Source organism: Dryobates pubescens, chromosome 25 (genome assembly GCF_014839835.1).
Source record: "Dryobates pubescens isolate bDryPub1 chromosome 25, bDryPub1.pri, whole genome shotgun sequence".
Lineage (NCBI taxonomy): Eukaryota > Metazoa > Chordata > Aves > Piciformes > Picidae > Dryobates > Dryobates pubescens.
In genome coordinates, this window is record NC_071636.1 from 8,392,072 (window position 1) to 8,413,827 (window position 21,756).

Below are 21,756 nucleotides of genomic sequence, written 5' to 3' on the forward strand. Positions count from 1 at the left end.
CTTGATGGTTGCAGCCTTGAAGCTTTCTTATCTTTTGATTTACGCTGGTTCTGGCACATTATAACTGATTAATTCAATTTAAAACTTATTCAAGCTAAGCAACTGGTATCTCTCAACATCACCCATGTTTGAGGGGTCAGAAATGACACCTCTGTGTGCTGAAGATTTGGGATCCCATGCAGAGTATGTCCAGTGCTAAAGTGGGTTTGTAGCAGTGGTAGGACCACAGTAGTGTGTCTGTGGTACCACAGTACCCAGGAGGGAGTGCAGTGGCTGTGTTCAAAGACGACTTGTACACCACCAGGACAGAGGGAAAAGGTGGGCCAAAAGAGGATAGAGGCCAACAGCTGCTGGCAAAAGTAAAGGGATGAACAACCGATTCTGCAGTTCAACAAGGGCCTACACAGCAGCTTGCACCTCACTGGGGTTTTTAGGTACTCACTCTGCAAGAACAGAGTAAGAGTCTTTATGTCTGTACATGTATTGAGTGTCAGTGGAGATTTTGTACTTACAAGTCAGCTGCTGGCATGGATCCACTTACAGAGGAATTTAAATTAACACAGAGTGTATTTTTCTGGTTAAGTTTTTCAGTGTTTTTGCCTTCAGGTCTGACTGTGCACTCTTAAATGTTCTTCTGTCACAGTGCTTAGTAAGAGGTGCTCTGGAAGAGTATTTACCAACAAATGAAATGTGCCCTGAAATAATTTTTGGTCCCAACCCTGCTATTTGCCATAAGCAGTGTAGGAATGATCCGTTATATACTGGACAAGACACTGGAACTGGTCAGGAGAAATAAAACTGGAGTTGCAACAGTCAAGATTTGAACAAACAATACATGCTGTGTGAGCATTAATTCTCTATTTTTGGCACGTGGAAACCATCAGTGTAAGTGAATGGGAGGTGTGAATGATGCGAAATGCAACACTGTGACACTCAGGCAAACTTTTTTCATGCAACACTGTCACTATCTCATTCTGTCACAAGTTACAACACTTCAGTCTTCTTGCCAGCAGGCACTCCCCTTCAAGGAGCTGGGTGGCAGGAGGACAAGTGGTCTCCAAACATCTGAGTTTGATATTAAATTCCCTGACTTATAATAATAATAAATTATATCCTGTGAAAAAATATCCATGCATCATTCATGAAATTTATTTTCAAGGTTGAGCACCACAGGGTATTGCACAAAGATCCAGAGAGAACACGAGGATGAATAATGGTGTAGTCATACTCTCCTGGCAAGGACCACTTAAGAAAGCACAAGGAGGGGTAGCAGTAGGAGCAGAACATTTGGGGAACACTGCAGCACCTCAGGGGAACAGACAGGCTGTGAAATCATTGTTTTGTCCAAGCTAGCAATGAGAAAATGAGCTCATGCCACCAGAATTCAGTATAAAAGGAGGTCCCATTGTTATGTACAAATGCACGTAGAGGAAACAAGTCTTAACTTCAAGAATGTGCTAGTGGCAAGACTAAAAGTACTACTGAGGTAAATTAAAACCATGCACAGTGGTTTCTGCTATGGAAAGGAGGAAATTCATGGCTGGCTTGATCAAAACTCGTTGAAAGCAATAGAAATTATCATTGACTCAGCAGGAAAGATCTCTTATCCATCCACGTATGTGACCTGCAACTTCTCCAAGGGCATGCCTCTCTTGACAAAAGCTTTGCTTGCCACACATGTCCACACCCTGAGCCTGCACTGACACAGCCTGCCCTGCTAGCTCTAAACTGTCAGCTTGAGTGAGATGAGCAGAATTTACTTATATAAATCAAGTATTTGGATTACAATTGACATATAAATGAAGACAAATGCAGTGTCTGAATATTACCAAGAGTACCAGCACTCACTTGGCAAACCCAAACACATAAATATTTCACTAGAAAGACAGATTGTGCTTAAGTCTTTAAATCTCCTGTTGATAATTAAAACAGCTAGTCACGAAAACAGACTTCCTTAAGCTCAAACATGACCTTCTATATTTCTGACTGGAAAGTTTGTTGTGGATTTGTTTGTTTGTTTAATTAACACTTAACCATGCAAGGAACAGCTTTCTACCTAGTTACTTTTGGACAATGCAGAAGCCTTGCAGTATAGCCATTGTGTTTTCTTGTGTGCAAGGAGCAGCCCATAAGCTGGGTGTCCTCGTTTCACTGGGACAGAATCCTGGGCCAGCCATGGGCTGCAGGCTGTTAGTTTCCAGTCAGTCAGAAGCTTAAGCTGAAAGAAGCAAAGGCAGGGCAGATGCCCTCAGCAGACTACAGGCAAATCCTAGACCATACATGCCATGCTGACTATAAAGTTTGCTGAGAGTGGGGGCTCCATCTCTTTCTACTCTTTTTAAGGGTTGCCAGCCCTGGAGGGGCTCATTCATTGTCCTGCTCCAAATAACTGCTTTCACCTATATTGTGACCTGAATACATTCACTGGTCTGAATGTAACTTTGAGCACTGTAGATTTGTATTGGTATCAGTTTGTTTGTTTCATCAATTCTGTTCTTACTTCAACCCACAGGTCTTATCACCTTTTCTGCTGAGGAGGGCTCATTGAGTGACAGAACAACTGTAGTTCAACCCTGGATCCAGGCTAAACGTAGACCCTGGGCTTGCCCATTACCCTCCTGACTGTTAGATCCACAAATCTGTACCTTACCGCAGCACATCGCTTTGTCAGGAGCCCAGGGAGTGACCTCAACTCTCTAAGGGCCAGGGAGGGCTCATTCCTGTTAGCTGCTTAAAGCAGCCTTCCCAGCCCTGCTTACAGGGACTCAGGCTGCTCCTGGGGACAGAGAGGGACAGAGGGCTCCACAACTCTTCACACAGGCTCCAAGTACAGGGCTGTTAAGCTGGCAGGTTGCCAACAGGACAGGCAGAGATCCAGGCCCTGAACTATGGGTGGGTCACCTTGCTGCAATATGACTAAGTGGCTTCTCTTTGTCCTTCGAATAAAAGGAAGGGCAAGCTGAGCTCCCACTCTGCTCAAGGACCCCAAAGACACTTCTCTGTTACTGCCCAGAGCCCCTCTTTCCCTCTTGGGAAGCCTAAGCTTTTCAAAGGGACCTAAAGGACAACACACTCAGGCAAAGACCAAGGGGGCCCACCCCTCCCTCCCTTTCCCAGGAGAAGGAGCAAGCTCTGGGCAGCCACTCGTGGAGCTGCTAGCCTTACTCCAGAGCAGGAGAGCAGAGTGTCAGACTTGGCCCTGCCAGGGCTGCATGGAGGCCAGAGGGGCCTCAGGACACCAAGGGCCGACAACAGGTGGCCAAGAGGCAAACACCATGACACACCTTGAGTACTTTTTCCACCCTCATCTCATTCTTCTTAAATCACGTTTTCCCTTCAAAATATAAATTATCTCTGCCTTGAATTACCTCAGCTTTTATTTCCAACATTTTAATTGTCTGCCCAACAGATTCCCTTTGGAATTCCAGGCATCAAGTTACTTCTGCCTGCTCAAAATCATCTCACCATTTCCTTCCAAAACATCATATTTTCCTCCTTCATCTTTCCTCAGCTCTTCCCTCCCATGTCATTGCTCTCTCTCTTCAATAAACTCTGTTTTTCCCCTCTAAAGTCTTTATTTTTATCCCCAATTGACTACCTCTGCTTTTCTCTTCAGTATCTTGTCTCATAGACATTACCTCTTCCCTCCAAACAACAAAACAATACTTCCCTAGTTGAGGAGCATGGGGACCTCGCTTGCCCTGCTTCAGCCTGGAGTGAGTTTTTATGGGCATGTCATAAACCCCTGCACAGCAAGCTCTGTGATATTGACAGACCTTTCAGTGTAGCTGCTTTGCTACCTCACTTCTGACAGCAGCAGGGAGGGGAGGGGAGCAGGAGCAGGCCGTTTACAGCTATTGGCAGGTTTCTGTATACTTCTGTATACTTCTCAAAAGCTGTTAGAAAAGCTTTCAGGGCTTGTCTCCAAGTGAACACACAGCAAGGTTTTGGAGCAAAGCCACTTCATTTCTTAAAGAGGATTGAATCTGATGGGGCTGTCCCTAAGCACAGGGTCTTGCACAAAAGGCTGAGAGCATTCCTGTGTCTGACTCTTTTCACTTCCCTGCCTTTACCCCTTTGACTGGGTGAGCACAATCATCTTGTTCTTGTCTTGGTGACATGAGTGCCCCAAGTTTTGTGTTTATTTATTTTTTTTTTCTTTTCACACTGGGTCACCAACAGTGTGTGCCCTTTCCATCAGAGGATACCAACCACTCACCAGAAAGACAAGGCTTTCTTCCTTTTTTTTTTTTTTTTTTTTTTTTTTAATTACTCTTGAGCAACCTGGTCTAGGGGGAGGTGTCCCTGCAGGGGGATTGGAAACAGATGATCTTTAAGGTCCCTTCCAACCCAAATCATTCTATGGGGTGAGATGTGTGGGACCTGGGAAATGGAGGCAAGCAGCCTTGGTGAGCTCTGTTAATGCAAGGAGCAGTGCTGGGGCTTAGTGAAATTAGTTGGTTTGTGAGAAGCATGTCAAGCTCGGGGGCAGTGCTTTAAGTTCCCAGCTGTCCTGCTCTATGACTAGCAGTTGTCTTCCTGGGTTGAGTCTGTAGTTCATCACAGTGCAGTTCTGGCACAGAGGTCGTGCTCCAGCTCATGTCGTCACATTACAGGGAGTTACCAGATGGTTGAATCTGGCTTAGAGAGCTCTAAGAAGGCACAGCAGTTTAAAAGGGAAGTCAAAGCACTAGTGGTTTATGAAATTAAAAAGTTCATGAGTACCAAATCCATGTGCTAGAAAGGAACTGAGAAATGGAAGAAGTCTCAACAGGAGATAGGACAAGGAGATAGGAGTCGAAAGCACTGTAGTGCCTGATGTGCTACTTCCTCTCTGCACCTTGACTGCAATTTCTGTCTTTAGAGGCACTCTGGGTGAGAAATGTTTTATATGTATTCTGTGGGTGCGGCTTGCAGAGACCTTGGTATGCATCAGACAGAAAGCTTGTCTGGAGAGATCAGGTGTCCCTTACTAGAAACAAAAACAGAAAAGGGAAAAGGACGAATAATCGTAACAGGGACTTCAGGCATAGGAAGCTTGACTCCTAACGCTTAAGCTGCTCCCGCCATCGCTCTCTGGTTGCTGAAAAACGCCCCTCTGATGTCTCACCCAATGCAGTTCCGAGAGCCGCTCTTCCTGACAGGACACCGCTTCCCGCCTCATCCTCATTGGCTTTCCTCCAAGGCGGTTCTGACCCTGCTCCACGCTCATTGGTTTATCCCGAGTGGGAGCCCCGCCTCCTGCACCGCGCGGTTCCCTCCTCAAGGTTTAGGCGGTCCCGTTCTGAATGGTCCCTCAGTGGCCACCGTAGCACAGGCTGTACGTGGCAGTGGGGTTGTGGCGGCCTATGAGCGGCGGCCCCGTGCCCCGGAAGGGGCGTAGCGCTAGACGGAAGTCCCCCCTCCCCTTTTGCTGCTGGCCCGCCGCTCGGTGCCCCTTCCCGCTGGGCTCCGCCATGTCGCCGGTGCGGGCGGTGCTGGCGCTGCTGGCCGCGCTGGCGGCTCCGGCTGCTGCCTACTTCGTCAGCATCGACGCGCACGCTGAGGAGTGCTTCCTGGAGCGGGTGCCGTCCGGCACAAAGATGGGGCTCATCTTCGAGGTGGCGGAGGGGGGCTTTCTAGACATCGATGTGGAGGTGAGGGGGGACGGCACTGCCGTGGTGGGCTGACCTTGGGCCGCGCTGAGTTGAGGGCTGCCGCGCTGAGAGGAGGGCTGCTGCGCTCTGCCCCGCCATCACGGAGCTGCCCCGTGGCTGGGCCCTGCCGGGAGCTCCCGGGAGGGCAGCGGTGGCGGTGTCCTGTGGAGACGAGGGGGCGAACATTGGCTCGAGCGTGCTTATAACCTTTGGCTAGTTTGGGACGGTCCCGTTTCGTCGAGGGGGCTCCCTGCAGGCAGGTAGAGGGTCTCTGCCCGGCTGGACTGGGCCTTGCGTGGCGGCGTGGGCATTTCCGAGAGGACGAGGTGCCTCTTTTGGGGGTTGCATTTCGTAAGGCCGCTTCTGTTGCTGCAGATGGAAGTCTTCCTGCTTTCAGAGTCTTGCTCTACAGATTTCCATTGTTGTTCTGCCTGATATAGTCTTGTCATAATAAACTGGCAGGAAGAACGAACGGGGTTGCTCTTTACAGAAGTGTGTTGCTTACTTTGTGATTAAGTGTCCCTCTCCTTGAATCAAAAAGTGTTTGTTTTAATCAGGTGGATTGCCATCTTGAAAGTTGTAGGCAAGTCCTTTTTGTCTATGAGACACTGAATTAGTGGCAGAATAATAAATAAGGTTTCCTTTCATTTTGGTGGAGAGCAGATAGTTGTTTGCCTGAGATAAGTTAGCCACGAGAGAGTCGTTACTGAGAGTGAATGTGAGAGTTTAAAGTTGCACATTGCTTTTAAGGCAGGGCACAGTCAGGGAGCTCTAAATTCCCATTCACATGTCACTAGTGGAAACTCAGCAGCACTTTGGCCTAGTGGGACAGGAGCCTTGGGACCACAGTGATCCTTAGCACTCAGTACTTGAGCCATTGGTCCGGTTGAAATGGCAGCTGCAACAATGCACACCTGTGTGTCTGAGGTAGTGTTGGCATACAGGAGAATTTTTATTTTTCTTTTATTATTTTATTTTATTTTTTTTTTTAGTGTTTGTTTTCCTTCAAGCAGCAGAGATAAGATTTCCCCTGCAGTTGTTAATTTGACTAATAGCCAAGACTGTCAATAGCTTGTGGCTTATTTGTTCACGACTGTTTCTTATCTGGAATATGGAAGGCCAGTAATCTTGGTTAGTAAGAGAGGCTTTTGTGTGGATTTATTTACCAAGAAGCTTTCTGTTTGTTTTTTTTTTTTTTTTTAAAAAAAAGAAGGATTTCTGTGCAGAAAAATGCATCACTGCTTTCCAGTTGTGTATGAAGAATGCTAAGCCAGTCAGATTACAGGTGATACTGGTAATTCTGACTGGATAAGTTCACAAAATGGGTGCAGTGTTGGAATGGGGTATTTAAACCCACTGTGTTTTAAAGAAAATGCATGATGTTTTGTTTCCCCCACCCAGATTACAGGCCCTGATAATAAAGGAATTTATAAAGGTGATCGAGAGTCCAGTGGAAAATACACGTTTGCTGCCCACATGGATGGAACTTACAAGTTTTGCTTTAGCAACAGAATGTCCACCATGACTCCCAAGATAGTGATGTTCACTATTGATATCGGGGAAGCTCCAAAGGGGCAAGACATGGAGACAGAAGGTGAGGAAAACTTTTGGAAAGATATTGACTCCATCTCAGGAGCTTTTTTTCCTGCATGCATGCCTTAGACATGACTAGGATTCTCAGAATCCCTGTGTCCTCAGGCTAAGTAGCTGTTCTCTTGCACAGCTAAAAGGGATAAGGATGTTTTTAGAGCTCATTACACAATTTAATGCAAAATCACCAGGGAATCACTTGGCCATCTGCAGAAACTAATGCTTTCATCCTTTAGTCTGTTCATTGGTTTCATTGTCCAATTTCTAGTGTGCTCAGCAGTATGTAGACTACTCCCTGCATTAGTTGAGCCCTTCGATAAATGTGCTAATATAGAAATCTTCTTTTAGCCATGTAATTTACTATTTTATCTGCAGTCTTTTGTCCTGTACTTGTGTTCATCTCTTACACTTTTCTCTAGGTGGTGGAGATACCTGGGATGGTATGTGTACTGCTTTTTGAAAGCTCATTAGCATCTTGTCTTTTGCATATGTTTATTCACTAACAGCTAACGTTTGCTCTGTAACATTTGTTTGTAGCATGAGAATGTCTTTTTAATAAACTACATAAAAGGTCTGATTCTGAGCAATGCTGAGCACCTGCAAGCTTCCATCAAGAGGTTCATACCCTTAGCAGCTCTTGGGATCAGGTCCTTGAACTGTCTGTGACAATTTATCTTCAGGTGGTTATTTGTGGCTAACAGAAGGCTTAATTGGGAGTTCTAGGTGAAATTAAAACACTCAATATCCAAGATTACTGGATGTTTTAGCTGGTGTTTCTTTTTATTGCTGAAAATGGGTCTTGAATAACCAAAGGCTTTTGGAAGTTAATAAGCTTTTAAGTTGTGAGCTACCAGTAATGTTACAAAGGGGGAAAAAAAACTTGTCATTTGCTGTGAAAGAAATGAATGTGTTGGTTAGCAAGTTATAAAGTTTTATTTAGAAATCACTAACTAGCTAGAAAGGCAATCGATTCCTGGTTTCCATTTTGACAAGCAAATAACTGTGTGCATTAGGTGCTTAATATCACAAGTAACAAATTCCTAACGATTTTTCTTAAAGACTCATTTAAATCTTTTATTGAGTCTGAATGTATCTGCTGTAAATCTTGGTGTAGCTTTAAATTTGTGAGGCAAACAGTTTTTCTTGGTTGTGTTTTTGTCTTGAGTGTGTTTAAACACTCCCTGCAACTGTAATTTCTTCTCTTACTAATAAACTGCAGTGGCCATTTGCCCGTAAAATAAGGGATTTATAGTATTAGCAAAGTGTGTGTGGCTTACACAACTATTTAGATGTTAATTGTCTGAGTGTTAGCCTCTGGTTTCCTATTTGACTGTTCCCCTTAGGGTGTATATTGTGAATAGCTTTATTTTCAGAATGTAATCTGAAACAGTTCATAAATTAAAAGATAGCTTCAAAGTCAAGAACGTCCCTTCAGTAGAAAATATCTTAGGTTTTGTGACTTAAGAGAGCTGATTGCCCAGAGTGTTTCTTTGGAATGATAACTTGAACTTCTCTTGTTGCTAGAAAACTTTGTGTAAGTTATAAATTTATAAGTGGATAGGTTTTTGAGCATAAATATATTTAAAAGATCCTGTGATTGACACGTAACTAAATCTTAGGTGTTTGGTCTTTTCAGTTGCTGAATTATCTCACGTTAGTTTACTGTCACTAGGTTGGTATTTTCTTCCTTCTGTGCTTTCCCAACATCCCAGAACCTGAAGCCAGTTTCTGCCTTCTGCCAGCCCCCTTTGGCATTGTTTCTGCTGAATGCTGTGCTTCAGCTAAACAGGAAGATCACAAGATGTGAAATGTTGCTTCAGAAAGTGATCTCATTTTGCCAGCATCATGATCTTAAGCTAAATTCTCAGTCATTCTATTTTTGCAATCTTAACAACTGGGGAAGGCTGTGATGTTAAGATAATTTGCTTGAAATACACTGGACAATACCAGCAAGTAGATACTAGAGTGTGTTACTGAGCTCACCTGTTGTCACATTGTTTTTCTGGAGAAGTGTGCCCGTGCTGGAAATAAGTGGTCTGTGCTGACTCTGAATTTTGTGTCTTCTGCCTTCTAGTTGGGTGTAGAGAACGTTTTACCACTTACTACAAACCATGGGGATGTGTTAGGAAAAGTGGTGCTGTGAAAACTAAACTTGACTTGGCTGTGAGGCTAGAGAGTTTCCAGCTTTACAGGCTGCCTTTTTCAGAACTTCTGCGACAGGAAATTAAATCTAACCACTGGTAAACTGTAAAAATACATTTTTTTGAGTAAATAACAGACTTTCTTATGCTTCTGAAATTATTCCACAGCTCATCAGAACAAGCTAGAAGAGATGATCAATGAGCTAGCAGTGGCCATGACAGCCGTAAAGCATGAACAGGAGTACATGGAAGTTCGTGAAAGAATACATAGAGCAAGTATGTGCCTTCAACTTAAATGCCTTCTCCCCTCTTTCATGAATTTAATGTGATTTAAAATACAAGTCAATGGAAGCTATTCCCAGTTACAAACAAAAAATGAGAGCAAGTTCTGATGGAGCTCCCTGTAAAATAATGTAGTTGGTGCTTGCAGTCATCTTTAAATTGGCTCTCCTCATGTAATGAATATTGCTGTGCAAAATAATCTTTGCTTAATTGGTGTAAATTCTGTACTGCTTTGGCACATTCGTGAGGATATCAGTAATGATGTGGTTCCCAGGAACAGAGCTATTTCCTCATCCTTGAAGTGGGTGTGGCTTAATAATGGAACTTTAAAAACCTTTAATTGAAATATTGCAGAATTGTTGTTACTTCCAAGTGGAGAATAGGATTAACTCTCCAGTCATGGCCCTTGCTTTCTGCAATACAGCTTAAAGTGTGACAGAGAGTGTCAAGTGGTGCCTCAGGGGAAGGCCAGTGAGAGTAAAGGGCAAATATTCTTACTGTGAAAATGCATTGTACTGAAGCACTGGCTCCTCAATTTTTTGAACTTAAGAATATCTCCAGGTTTAGGACTTCTGTTGCTAATGGTCTTATTTAAGAAAATGCTCAATCATTCAAAACAAAGATGATGAACCTTTAGAAATTCCTCACTTGACTTGGAGACCATAATATACAACCACTACTTGAAAAAGCAAACAGCTTCTGTCTGTCTGACATCTTTGAAGGTGGGCAGAATAGAGAGCGAGCTGCAGTATGTGTCCAAAGTTGAAATTAAAACATCTTGCACAGCACAGTTCAAGGTGTTAAGAAAAATCTTCCCTCTCAGTTCTTAAATTTCCTCTCTAAGGCTGCAGAGTCTGTTGTAATGACATGATACCCATATCAGTAGTGGATGTGCAGTGCTCCAGTTCCAGTAACAGTTTGTTTCCAGTTGGTTTCAAACGCTTTGTTCCTTACTTCTATTTTTTTTTTTCTCCCCAACAGTTAATGACAACACAAACAGCAGAGTGGTTCTTTGGTCATTCTTTGAAGCTCTTGTACTAGTTGCCATGACACTGGGACAAATCTACTATCTGAAGAGGTTTTTTGAAGTCCGAAGGGTGGTTTAAGAATACTTTTCTGGTCCCGGATTTCAGTTCACTGTCTACCAAGCATCCTGGTCACAAAAAAAAAAGTCATTTAGTTTCTGAACCCTCTTTACTGAACTGTAAAACTGATTTGCTTCTGTTCCTTCCTAGTTAAAAAATGAATTGTTTTTATATATCTTCTGTAGCAAAAGCTGTGCTGAAATCTTGTCACTTAATTGGCATAACTTTTTTTCACTTAAATCTGCCTAGTCTGTATGCTAAGCGAGGTCCAAGCAAACTGCAAACGCTGTAACTCGGCTGTAGTAACAAGCAATGTTGATGTCTCTTCTAACGTGTTTTTTTTCCCCCTGTTTTCATAAGTACTTGCAGTTCTAGCTAGGGAAACGGTACAAAGCCCTAACATATGACTGTTTGCAACTTTGACATCTTTAACCCTGCAGTAGGTGTTAAAAAAAATTGAAATAATCCCTTCTTCACTTGTGTAAACTGCCAAGGAGAAGTGATTGGAACTTTATGCTGATAATGAACAGAAGACAGATGACCACTTCCACTCTAGTACTCACACCTAGTTGCTATTTAAAAGGAAGTCTTCAGTAACTCTCCTAACTACATCAACTTATTCCCAAAGCTCTTTTGAATTAACCAGTTGATATGAAAATATGTTTTCTCCTCATCACTGAATGTTTTTAGTCTTTCACAGGTTTTCTATCGGAGCCAATTGTGTGCAGTGTCTTGCAAACCGTAGTTAACCCTTTGGTTTCTGCAGGTCCAAAGCTCAGACTGTTGGCGCTGCTGCGGAACGCAATTAGTGCTCAGGAAACCTGGACTCCTGATGCCAAAGGGTTAATGAATCTGGGGGTTTATTGCGATGCTATGCAGCCCTTGTATTTAAGTTCAGTGGCAGTTTCTGCCATTACCTGATCATAACTAGCATAATGCTGAATACCAGCGCGGTTTCTTTTTTCAGGCACATGTAGATTTGTTTTTGTATAAAGTTCCTTTCCTCAGTATCTGATGATTGGTTTAAAAATTAAAGCAGCGTCTGATGTGGGTGCTGAGCCAGGATTATGTTGTGACTGATGTACATTAGTTGTAATCATTTTTGGGGTGGGGTGGGGTCTTTTCCAGGGGGGAGCCTCTACAAGTAACACACAACAGTTTTGTACAATTAATTTAAGATTTGTTACAGGTTTTCATGTTCCAGGTAAAGGTTTTTCAACCTTGGGCAAACACTTGCAGCAGTTCTTCAGAAAGGTGGCTCTTACACCTTACTGCAACTGTTGTGTGCCAATATTTTTGTGTAAAACACTTAAAATTGAATTCTAAGATGTACATTTAAAAATTGCTTGTGAATCTAAATATGACCCAGGTTCGATAAATAAACAAATTCTTTAAAAAAAAGTGGTGTTTTTCCCCCCCTTTTTTTTACAAATGTTTATTGTGATGATTTAAGGAGCACTCAAAGCTTTGTAATAAAGTATCTCTTAAGATATTGGGAATTAATCAGACTTCCTTTCCACTTTAGGGGCAGGTAGAAGAAATTTTGGGTACTTCTAACCCTGCAGCTTTGCTGCTCAGCTTTGGGACAGCTCTTGCAATGTTATGTATGACCCACAGAAGTACTGAACTATCATAAAATGCCAGTGTGGTGGGGGTGGAAGGGACCTCTGGAGATCATCTAGCCCAGCTTTCTGCTGAAGCAGGGTCACCCGCAGCAGGTTGCCTAGGATCACAGTGTCCAGGTGGGTTTTCAATCTCTCCAGAGAAGGAGACTCTACAACCTGGAGCAGGCTGCCCAAAGAGGGCTTCAGCACCCTCACAGGAAACCAGTTTCTCCTGTTCAGAGGGAGCCTCCTAGATTCTAGTTTGTGCCTGTAGCCCTTTATACTGTCTCAGGGTACCACTGACACGTCTGTCCCCATCCTCTTGCCCCCCGTGCATTAGATATTTATGTGCAGTGAAAAGAGAAGATATTGTGGTAGGCTACTTTCCATAAACCCGTTATTTTTCGGTTGTATCCAAAAGGTGGTTTAGTTTTCCCGAGGAGGAGGTAAAACCCTAGCGGAGGTGGATGGTGGCAGCAATGCCGCGGGCGGAACCAAAGTGCTGCGGCCCATGTTTCCGCACGGGCCCCCGAGGGCGCCTCGCGTGAGGCCGGGCGGCGGACCCGGCTGAGACACCCGTCCAAGATGGAGGCGGTGACCGAAGGGAGCTGGCAGTCGCTGCCTGTAGCGCTGAGCCCGGGTGTGCTGCAGGCGCTGCGGGAGCTCGGCTTCGCCCGCATGACACCAGTGCAGGTGAGGGGCCGCGGGGAGCGGCCACAGGCCCGCGGCTGTCCCGGGGAGGGAGAGGATACGGCGGGGAGGTTAGGGCCTGAGGAAGAAGAGTGGCGGGCGGTGTTGGCAGCGCCGGGGCTGGTCCGTGCTGGCCTGAGGAAGGAGGACGCTGGCGGTGTCGGTAGGCTCGGTCGTAGCCCCGAGGCCGCAGGTCAGAGCAGTTACTGGATTCTGTAGCAGCGAAGGAAGTCGAAACCCATGGCTCCTCTGTCTCTGCTGGGGGAACATTTACAGAGAGCTTTGGTATGTCATGGGGGAATTCGGCCTCTGTGAGATTTACTTCCACCATCGCCATTCAACTGTTCATGTGATGTTTCTCTTTTCCTAGTCTGCCACCATTCCCCTTTTCATGAATAACAAGGATGTGGCCGCGGAAGCGGTGAGTGCCTTTTCTTGGTGGAGTTCATTGCTACTTTGGTGTGTCTCTGGAGCTGAGGGAGGACTGACTCTCTTTCCATTCTCACAGGTAACAGGCAGTGGCAAAACTTTAGCATTTGTAATTCCCATACTGGAAATTCTTCTCAGAAGAGAAGAAAAATTAAAGAAAATGCAGGTAAGATAAGTTCTGCTGTTCTAAGGATTTGAGGACTTTGGAAAAAGTGCCAATAAGGAAAATTGCATACACATAAAATGAGTGTCTGCTCAGCTCTTTGGTATAACAGTAATGATAAACTGTTTAATACTTAATAAATAATTTAGGTGCTTTATTTACACTTAGATATAGTTTCTTATTTGGTCAAAACAGGGTCTGAGTTGTTTGAGAAATGTAGCAGATCCATTGATGTCTTGCAAACAGGAGTCTTTGAGTGCCTTTTGGCACCCATTGGCTTAGAATATGTTTTAATGTACAGAGAACTTGCACTGTTGTTGCTGCTGAATATCATTATTAAGTACTGTTCATTGAGAATAGGTATTTTGCACCTCTGTCCTGTTATTTTGTCGTCTTTGTGGAAATGTTTTGTCTAAAATTAGTATCATAAACATGGTTCATATTTGCTTAGCTTGTAGGGAGAATTTTCCCCAAATCTTTCATTTGGTCTGTTATTTTACATAAATTCCTTTTGTTTTCCCCTTGCAGGTTGGAGCTATAATTATCACCCCAACGAGAGAATTAGCTATTCAAATTGAAGAGGTGCTGTCACACTTCACAAAACACTTCCCCAAGTTTAGGTGGGTGAACTTCAGGCTTGTCACAACCATAGTTCCTTTGTATTTTTGTCATTGATAAGATAGCAAAACTTAAAAGATGACCTCAATCTTGTTTTATTGTTTTAGTCAGATTCTTTTAATTGGTGGTAGGAATCCCATGGAAGATGTTGAAAAGTTTAAGGAACACGGGTGAGTTCTTGTTACCCATTTTTACCAATGCCTTGTGTATTTTCTCCATGTCCTTGGGGTTTTATAATTAGGGCTGGTTCTAAACTTTGGTGGTACTGCATGAATATGTTAGGGAGTGCAGTGAGGAAACAGTGGATTAATGCCACAATAAGACAGTAGGGAAGGATCTCATGTAACGTTGCTACCATTTACATGCTGTTTGGGTGAGAACGCTGTGCAGCACGGAGAGCTGAAAAAGGTCTCCACAATGTTTCAGTTCCTTCTTTTTTGTAAATGTACTCACAGTAGGCTCTAGTGAGATTGAGACCCTGCTTATGAATAGTTATCTGGAACTGTTTGGTGCTGATACTGATGATAAAGTCTTGAAACAATCATATCTGCCCCTGGCTTTTGCATGGAGCTACCAAATATTTCTTCCAGCTGATAGCTGATGATTGTATTCTCTGCTTTTATTACCACAAATGGTATCCTTTCACCTGAGGATGTTTTGTCCCATCAGCATAGTGCCTGAAAGGCACTGACGTGGGAATACAGTTGGAAGTGGCAAACTGTGTTTTACTGAGGAATGTAATCAACTTGCATGCAGATTTGTGCCGTGATGATGTTTGCAGCTCCCCCAAGGGCTTTACCTTGCCAAGTTACAAAATCACTGTGTATCTTGTTCACAAACAGGGGGAACATCATTGTAGCTACACCAGGTCGCTTGGAAGATCTGTTCAGAAGAAAAGCAGATGGGCTGGACCTAGCAACTTGTGTGAAATCTCTTGATGTGTTGGTTTTAGATGAAGCAGACAGGCTTCTAGATATGGGCTTTGAAGCAAGGTATTTAAATAATAAGTTCTAGTAACACTTCTGCAGTGGTAAACGAGTTTGTATCTGATTGGTGTGACTGAGAATGGCCTACAATGACCTCTAAATTTCGATTTGTTCTGTTTTGTTCTTTTACCTCTTTTTGCTCTGTAGACTGCATAAAATAATTGCTAGGAGGGGAAGAGAATAAGGAAAAGTGTATCCTTGAAGAATACAGAGTTTTTTCCTGATGTGTATTAACACATGCTGTGTTAATGTTTGATTGACATTTACTCATCAGAATGACTTAAAACAGTTGAACCCAGCTTTGATGTCCCTTGTGTCTTGCTGTCACAGTTAAGATAATCACTTAACAGAGGATTGGCACTTGATAATAAAAACTATTTTGTTTGTAAAATCTTACTGCCAGTGATTAAACTTCTTTCTGAGGGAAGTTTTGGGACAGTTATGTTTTACATGTGCTTACTTGCAGTTTAAATGCCATTCTGGACTTTTTGCCCAAGCAGAGACGGACAGGGCTCTTCTCAGCAACTCAGACTCAAGAGGTGGAGAACCTGGTGAGAGCTGGTCTCCGGAATCCTGTCCGCATCTCGGTGAAGGAGAAGGGAGTGGCTGCAAGCAACACACAGAAAACCCCAACACGCCTGGAGAACTATTATATGGTGTGAACCTCTGTGCTTTATGATAGCTTCTTGTTCTCTGTCTTTCTTCCCTGGTTCTATCAGTAAGTTTCTAAGTCTTGACCAGTTAGGGCCATGTTAATAGAGGAACCAAGTCTCAAGACATAAAGCTCTTGCAGGTTCTCTAAAGCTCAGTAACTGAGCTAAGGAGAAAGATCAGAATTGGCAGCCCTGTGAGTTTTGTTTGGCTGGCCAGGAGTTACAACCCCAAAACAAGCTGCAGTGCTGTGGCTCCTTGTCCTGCTTGTGACAAAACTTTGGCAATTTCAGAGAAATGGCAGAGGGGAACCTGGGAAAATGAGGGAGGGGGATAGTGGCTGGGGATGGGAAGACTGGAAGTTAAAGTATTTATTTTTATTTAAACTAAGATGCATCAAAGAGTGGCGTTGCACATGATGAACTGTGGGAGAATCCATCAGTATCCATAGGTACTGTTCAGGGCACACTGAAGGAAGAAGTGGGCAGATCACTTTGTATCAAGTCCATTTGCTTACTTTTTCTTTTGCATTGTATAGATCTGCAAAGCAGATGAAAAGTTCAATCAGCTGGTGCACTTTCTTCGACAGCACAAACAGGAAAAGCATCTAGTCTTTTTCAGGTAATTCTGTTTGTGTTTCATTGTGGGCAGTGTGGTGTTTCATTATTTAAATTCCAAAACTCTGCCCTGTGACAAAGCACACAGCTGTTTTAAAAGTGAGTCATTTGAATTATATGTGTAGAATATGGTGCCTAAAGAGAGACTGAGTATTGCTTCCTACCAGGATTGTGTTGAACTTAAAAAATACACATAGAACATGTTTTATATAGTAAAGTAAGGTATTACAGATGATGTACAGTTCTGGACTCTCCTGTTCAAGAGAGACAAGGAGCTACTGGAGAGAGTCCAGTGGAGGCTGGGAAGATGCTGAGGGGCTTGGAGCATCTCTGTGAGGGGAAGGGCTGAGACGCCTGGGGCTGTTTAGCTTGGAGAAGAGCAGCCTGAGAGATCTGCTCAATGCATATAAATAATTGAAGGGAGGGGGTCAAGAGAATGGGGCCAGACTCTTTTCAGTGGTGCCCAGTGATAGGACAAGGGGCAGTGGGCACAAAAGAACCCAGGAAATTCCACCTAAACATAAAGAAAAACTTCTTTGCTGTGAAGGTGCCGGAGCCCTGGAGCAGGCTGCCCGGGATGGTTTTGGAGTCTCCCTTTCTGGACAGGTTTCAAAGCCACCTGGACATTATGATCCTGTGCAGCCTACTCTGGGTGACACTACTTTAGCAGGGGGGTTGGACTAGATGACCTCCAGAGGTCACTTCCAACACCCACTGTGCTGGGATTCTGGGGTTTAAACAAAAATAGGCACAAGTGTATATTTGGGAAAGGTCTTGGTCCACTCTAGTTTGACTATCTAAACCAGATAAAATATGCAACATCCTTTTTTTTGTTTTTATGTCTGTTTTTACCACAACAGCACATGTGCCTGTGTAGAATACTACGGGAAGGCTTTGGAATCCTTAATTAAACAAGTGAAAATCATGAGCATTCATGGGAAAATGAAACACAAGCGTAACAAGATTTTCACGGAGTTTCGGAAGCTCCCAGGGTAAGAACAGAGGGATAGGCAGAAGCAGAAATATGGAGGGATGTGTAATTCTGTCTGACAATATTCTTCTGTCACTGCACTATGCAACCATGGCATTGTTTGTGCTGAGAAAGATGCTGCTAGCTGGTTCTGAATGTATTGAAATAACACAAACTACCCTCAGATACTCAAAGTATGGGTATGTCTAGCCATGTGGCAGCATCAAAGATGCAGAGACATGGATTTAGGATATCCTGCAGCCTAGGACCCTTTAAAATTTGTGCTGCTTGCTGGCCAGGTGCAGACATCATGAAGTCCATTGTTGCAGTTGCTATTTGTGCTGCTGTTTAATCTGGGCATATTATGGTTACATGCTACAGCCATTAGCCTTGATGTTTAAATCTCACTGATAGGGAACTGGTAGTGAAAATAACCTTGTCCTTACAGGTAGCCCAGGGAAACCCAGGGTGGTGTTTGATTAGTAGATGAACAAGGATTTGGTTACACAGCATTGTAGTTGTCAGATTTTCAGGGTGTTGAGAGACTCTTTCCTTGTGTAGCTCAGATGTTTACTGCATGGGACCTGAATTTCAGCATTTGATATTGTAAGAGAAACAATTGCCAGCAGACTGTAAGAACAGCTGTTTCAAACAGCATGCTAAAACTCAGTCTCTTCAGTCTTGTAGTAAAATATGTATAGTATTAAGTTCAGCTCTGGTGGATGCAGTGGTGATTTAAAAGTAGGACCTGTGATAGGGGATTGATTTTTTCATAGTCAGGTAATGTAAATCACATTCCTTTTCATAATGTTACAATACTGTGCAAAATTTTAGTTGGTGAAAGCTTCAATTACCTTAAGTATTTTGTTTCTTTGCAAAACCCCAATGTTTTAAAACATTTTGTTCCCCATTCTGCAGTGTAGATGCAGAACACACAGCTGGGGGGACACACTGGCTTGTCTCAAGTAACCATTTAACTAAAATACACTTTTTTTTCCTCTAGTGGCATTTTAGTTTGCACTGATGTGATGGCCCGTGGCATAGACATTCCAGAAGTACACTGGGTTTTGCAGTATGACCCACCTAGCAGTGCAAGGTATGACTTCAGAGCTCAAGAACCTGTGCTCATGGTCATGTTACTGCACTGTGCAGATGTAAATTGGAACACACACTGCTGAAAACGTGTTGAATCGCTGCCTGGAAGTTAATCTGAGTGGAAACACAAACTGAGGGAGGCTGAAACCCTGCTGTTTTGTTGTGACTGCTGTGGATTGAAATCTCTTTGTGTTATCAGTGCATAAGCCAAATAGGTAGTTGCTACTTAGATCTGTGTGAAGAGACCCTATGGGGTAAGGCATTGTGTGAGAATGTCAAAGAAATAATGAGGGGGTGAGAACAGAGATGAGGGTGGGCACAGAACTTTCCAAGGAAGGGTCCACTGCAAGCTTACATGAATGGCACATTTGTATTTTAACTTCGACTGTGATAATTCTGCTTCAGATTCACCCCTAACCAGACACCCCTTGCTGTAGCACACAGCTTTAATAATTAAGGGGGACTACTGCTTGTATGGCATTTCATTGATTCCTGGTGGTTATTTCAGAAGTATATGGCACTTTTGTATTTCCCATTCCACAAGATCTGCTTTTGTGCTGCCTGATACTTCTATGATCAGGCTGAGCATTTCCTGTTAAGTGAGCTCTGTCTTCTGTTGTTCCAGTGCCTTTGTGCATCGGTGTGGCCGGACAGCAAGGATTGGTAATGTGGGCAGCGCGCTTGTGTTTTTGCTTCCCATGGAAGAGGCTTACATTAACTTCCTTTCAATCAACCAAAAGGTTAGTGGGCTTTTATTCTATCCCAAAGCAGGGAAAGGCAAGGGGACAGGCTTACTGATGGGGAGTTTTGACATCAGAATTTGTAGAATTTAAGGCCATAGGCACAGGAAAGGTTTTATCAGAGGTGCACAATTGAAAAATGGCAAGAGCTGCTTAGTAATCAGCTGTTGGAACTCAATGGCTCCCAGTGCTGTCTGCTGAGTTTGTAGTAGGAATATGTGATGCATTGAGTAAGGAAAGGTTTTTCACTTCTGAGGATATGTAGACTGAACTTTCCCAGAAGGGCAACACAGGACTGTGCTCTTACTCCCAACTCCGCCACCAATTTACACACTGCACACTCTGTGCTCTTTAACTGTGATAATTTCCTATGCCTGGTCCTGCATCTGTGGGGTTAATAGTATGTATTCTCCAGAACTCTACTTATGAGAACATAACTTGATGAGGCACAGGATGATGTTGCCCTTCTCCCAAGCTGTAGTCTGTGGACTCTTCTGCTGGGCTAGGACATCTGGGGCTGAGTGGTGACCTGGAGTGTAGAAATGAACAAGTAGGAGGAAAAGGGCTCAAACCTTGTTCAGGATTACCTGGGGATGAAGCGTGTGCTTGAAATTGTTCAGCTGAACTTTTTCTTTGGTTTTGTATTTCTTTCCTGCTTTTCAGTGTCCCATGCAGGAAATGAAACCACAGACGGATGTGTTAGATCTTCTTCCAAAACTGAAGGCTATGGCCCTAGCTGACAGGGCAGTGTTTGAGAAGGGAATGAAAGCTTTTGTGTCTTACATCCAGGCCTATGCCAAACACGAATGTAATCTCATCTTCCGAGTAAAAGGTAATTCCCAGCAGGGCTTGCCAGCTCCTGCTCTTCTTTTCAGGAGACAGTATTTGCTTGTGGAAAAACAACAGCGTTCTTGTCCACAAGCTTCAACTGCTGGTTTCTCATCTCAAATTTACTTTCTGTAGCATCAGAGTCTGACAAAACTGTGTTTTTAACATGCAACTTGTTTCTCACTATTTTCAAGAGAAAATGTTTAATTAGTGAGTTTGACCAAACCGATATAAGCATACATAAAAGTGATTTTGTATTGTCACTAGTAATAAATACAGAGCCTGGGCAATACAAGAAGATAGTTTTTTGTGACTTAGTGAAATGAACTCTTCATCCAGCAGGAAACTGACTTTCAAATCTTTATTCCAATAGATCTGGACTTTGCTAGCCTTGCCAAAGGTTTTGCACTGTTAAAAATGCCGAAGATGCCAGAACTACGAGGGAAATGTTTTCCAGACTTTACTCCAGTCACTGTTAATACAGACTCCATTTCATTTAAGGACAAAAATAGAGAAAAACAGAGACAAAAGCAATTAGAACAACAAAGAAAAGAAAGAGAGGAAAACGGGGGAAAAAAGAAGTTCATAAAGAACAAAGCCTGGTCAAAGCAGAAAGCCAAAAGGGAGAAGAAAAAGAAAATAACAGCTAAAAGGAAGCATGAAGAGGTAAACTGTGCCTGCTTTATTAAACTGCATGTGATTACTGTAGTGTAGGAACCTGCTCTCAAATGTCAGAGAGCCATGGAGTTTGAATTTGTTAGAAGTAACAACTGTAAATTAACGTGTTAGGGCCTTGGTAGGCAAAGCTTAACAAAATTGCAGAGCAGATTTTTAAAGCCAAACCTTAAAATAACTTCTCAGCACTCTGAGGCCAGTCAGCCATGCTGCCAGCATTGGTAGCAGAGATTTTGATTTCTCAGAGGTACAGCAGTATGGCATGATGGTGGACAGCACTTGATTCTTTTTTTTTTCAAGTCTCAACATGTGTAACTGAGAAATTATTTTCTAGATGAAAATGGACTTTTATTTCCTGTTTGGATACTTGTGGCAAAATCTCTGTTGTAAGCTTCTCTTGTGTTCAGCTGTCTAGAATGAAAACCTGATGATGTGTTTAATTTGTTGTTTTTCACCTGACAACAGGGCTCTGACATTGAAGATGAGGACATGGAAGAGTTGCTGAATGACACAAGACTCTTGAAAAGATTAAAAAAAGGAAAAATTAGTGAAGAAGAGTTTGAGAAGAGAGTAACAGGCAACCAGAGTAGACTCAAAACAGAAACTGTTGCTGACTTAGAGTCTGAAGGCTGACAGTTATTCTAACACTTTTACATTAAAATGCTCCTTGTTTCAATAAAATTGTATTTTTGTAACAAAATAATGTTGCAGAGAACAGAACCAATCTAATTTCTTCATAGAGAGACCTGCTGTTCATGGAGACATGCAGACAACCTAAGAGCACCACTCTTGTGTGGTGTGGCAGGATCTGCAGCTTTCCCTTAGCAGCCCTATGCATGGTCTCGTTTCCAGGGACAGACCCCAGATCAGTAAGTCACAGTGCACCTCAGAATGAGTCTGAACACACCATAAGGTATTTTATTTTACAATATCAAAATACTCCACCCATCTTTAAA

General features: G+C 43.2%; 2 protein-coding genes across 2 annotated transcripts; both read left to right on the forward strand.

The window, feature by feature from the left end:
- The first annotated feature begins 5,381 nt into the window (after window positions 1-5,381).
- Window positions 5,382-12,129, forward strand: TMED2 (transmembrane p24 trafficking protein 2). The gene is made up of 4 exons (XM_054173135.1): window positions 5,382-5,636; window positions 7,038-7,230; window positions 9,536-9,643; window positions 10,631-12,129. The coding sequence occupies exons 1-4, from the start codon at window positions 5,457-5,459 to the stop codon at window positions 10,753-10,755; spliced, it is 606 nt and encodes a 201-aa protein (XP_054029110.1). The 5' UTR covers window positions 5,382-5,456; the 3' UTR covers window positions 10,756-12,129.
- A 778-nt stretch (window positions 12,130-12,907) lies between these two features.
- DDX55 (DEAD-box helicase 55) lies at window positions 12,908-21,454 on the forward strand. Its single transcript, XM_009909559.2, has 14 exons — window positions 12,908-13,031; window positions 13,399-13,449; window positions 13,537-13,623; window positions 14,149-14,240; window positions 14,346-14,408; window positions 15,081-15,230; window positions 15,691-15,880; window positions 16,414-16,496; window positions 17,353-17,484; window positions 18,466-18,558; window positions 19,183-19,297; window positions 19,961-20,129; window positions 20,499-20,791; window positions 21,266-21,454. The coding sequence occupies exons 1-14, from the start codon at window positions 12,924-12,926 to the stop codon at window positions 21,431-21,433; spliced, it is 1,794 nt and encodes a 597-aa protein (XP_009907861.1). The 5' UTR covers window positions 12,908-12,923; the 3' UTR covers window positions 21,434-21,454.
- The last annotated feature ends 302 nt before the right edge of the window (window positions 21,455-21,756 follow it).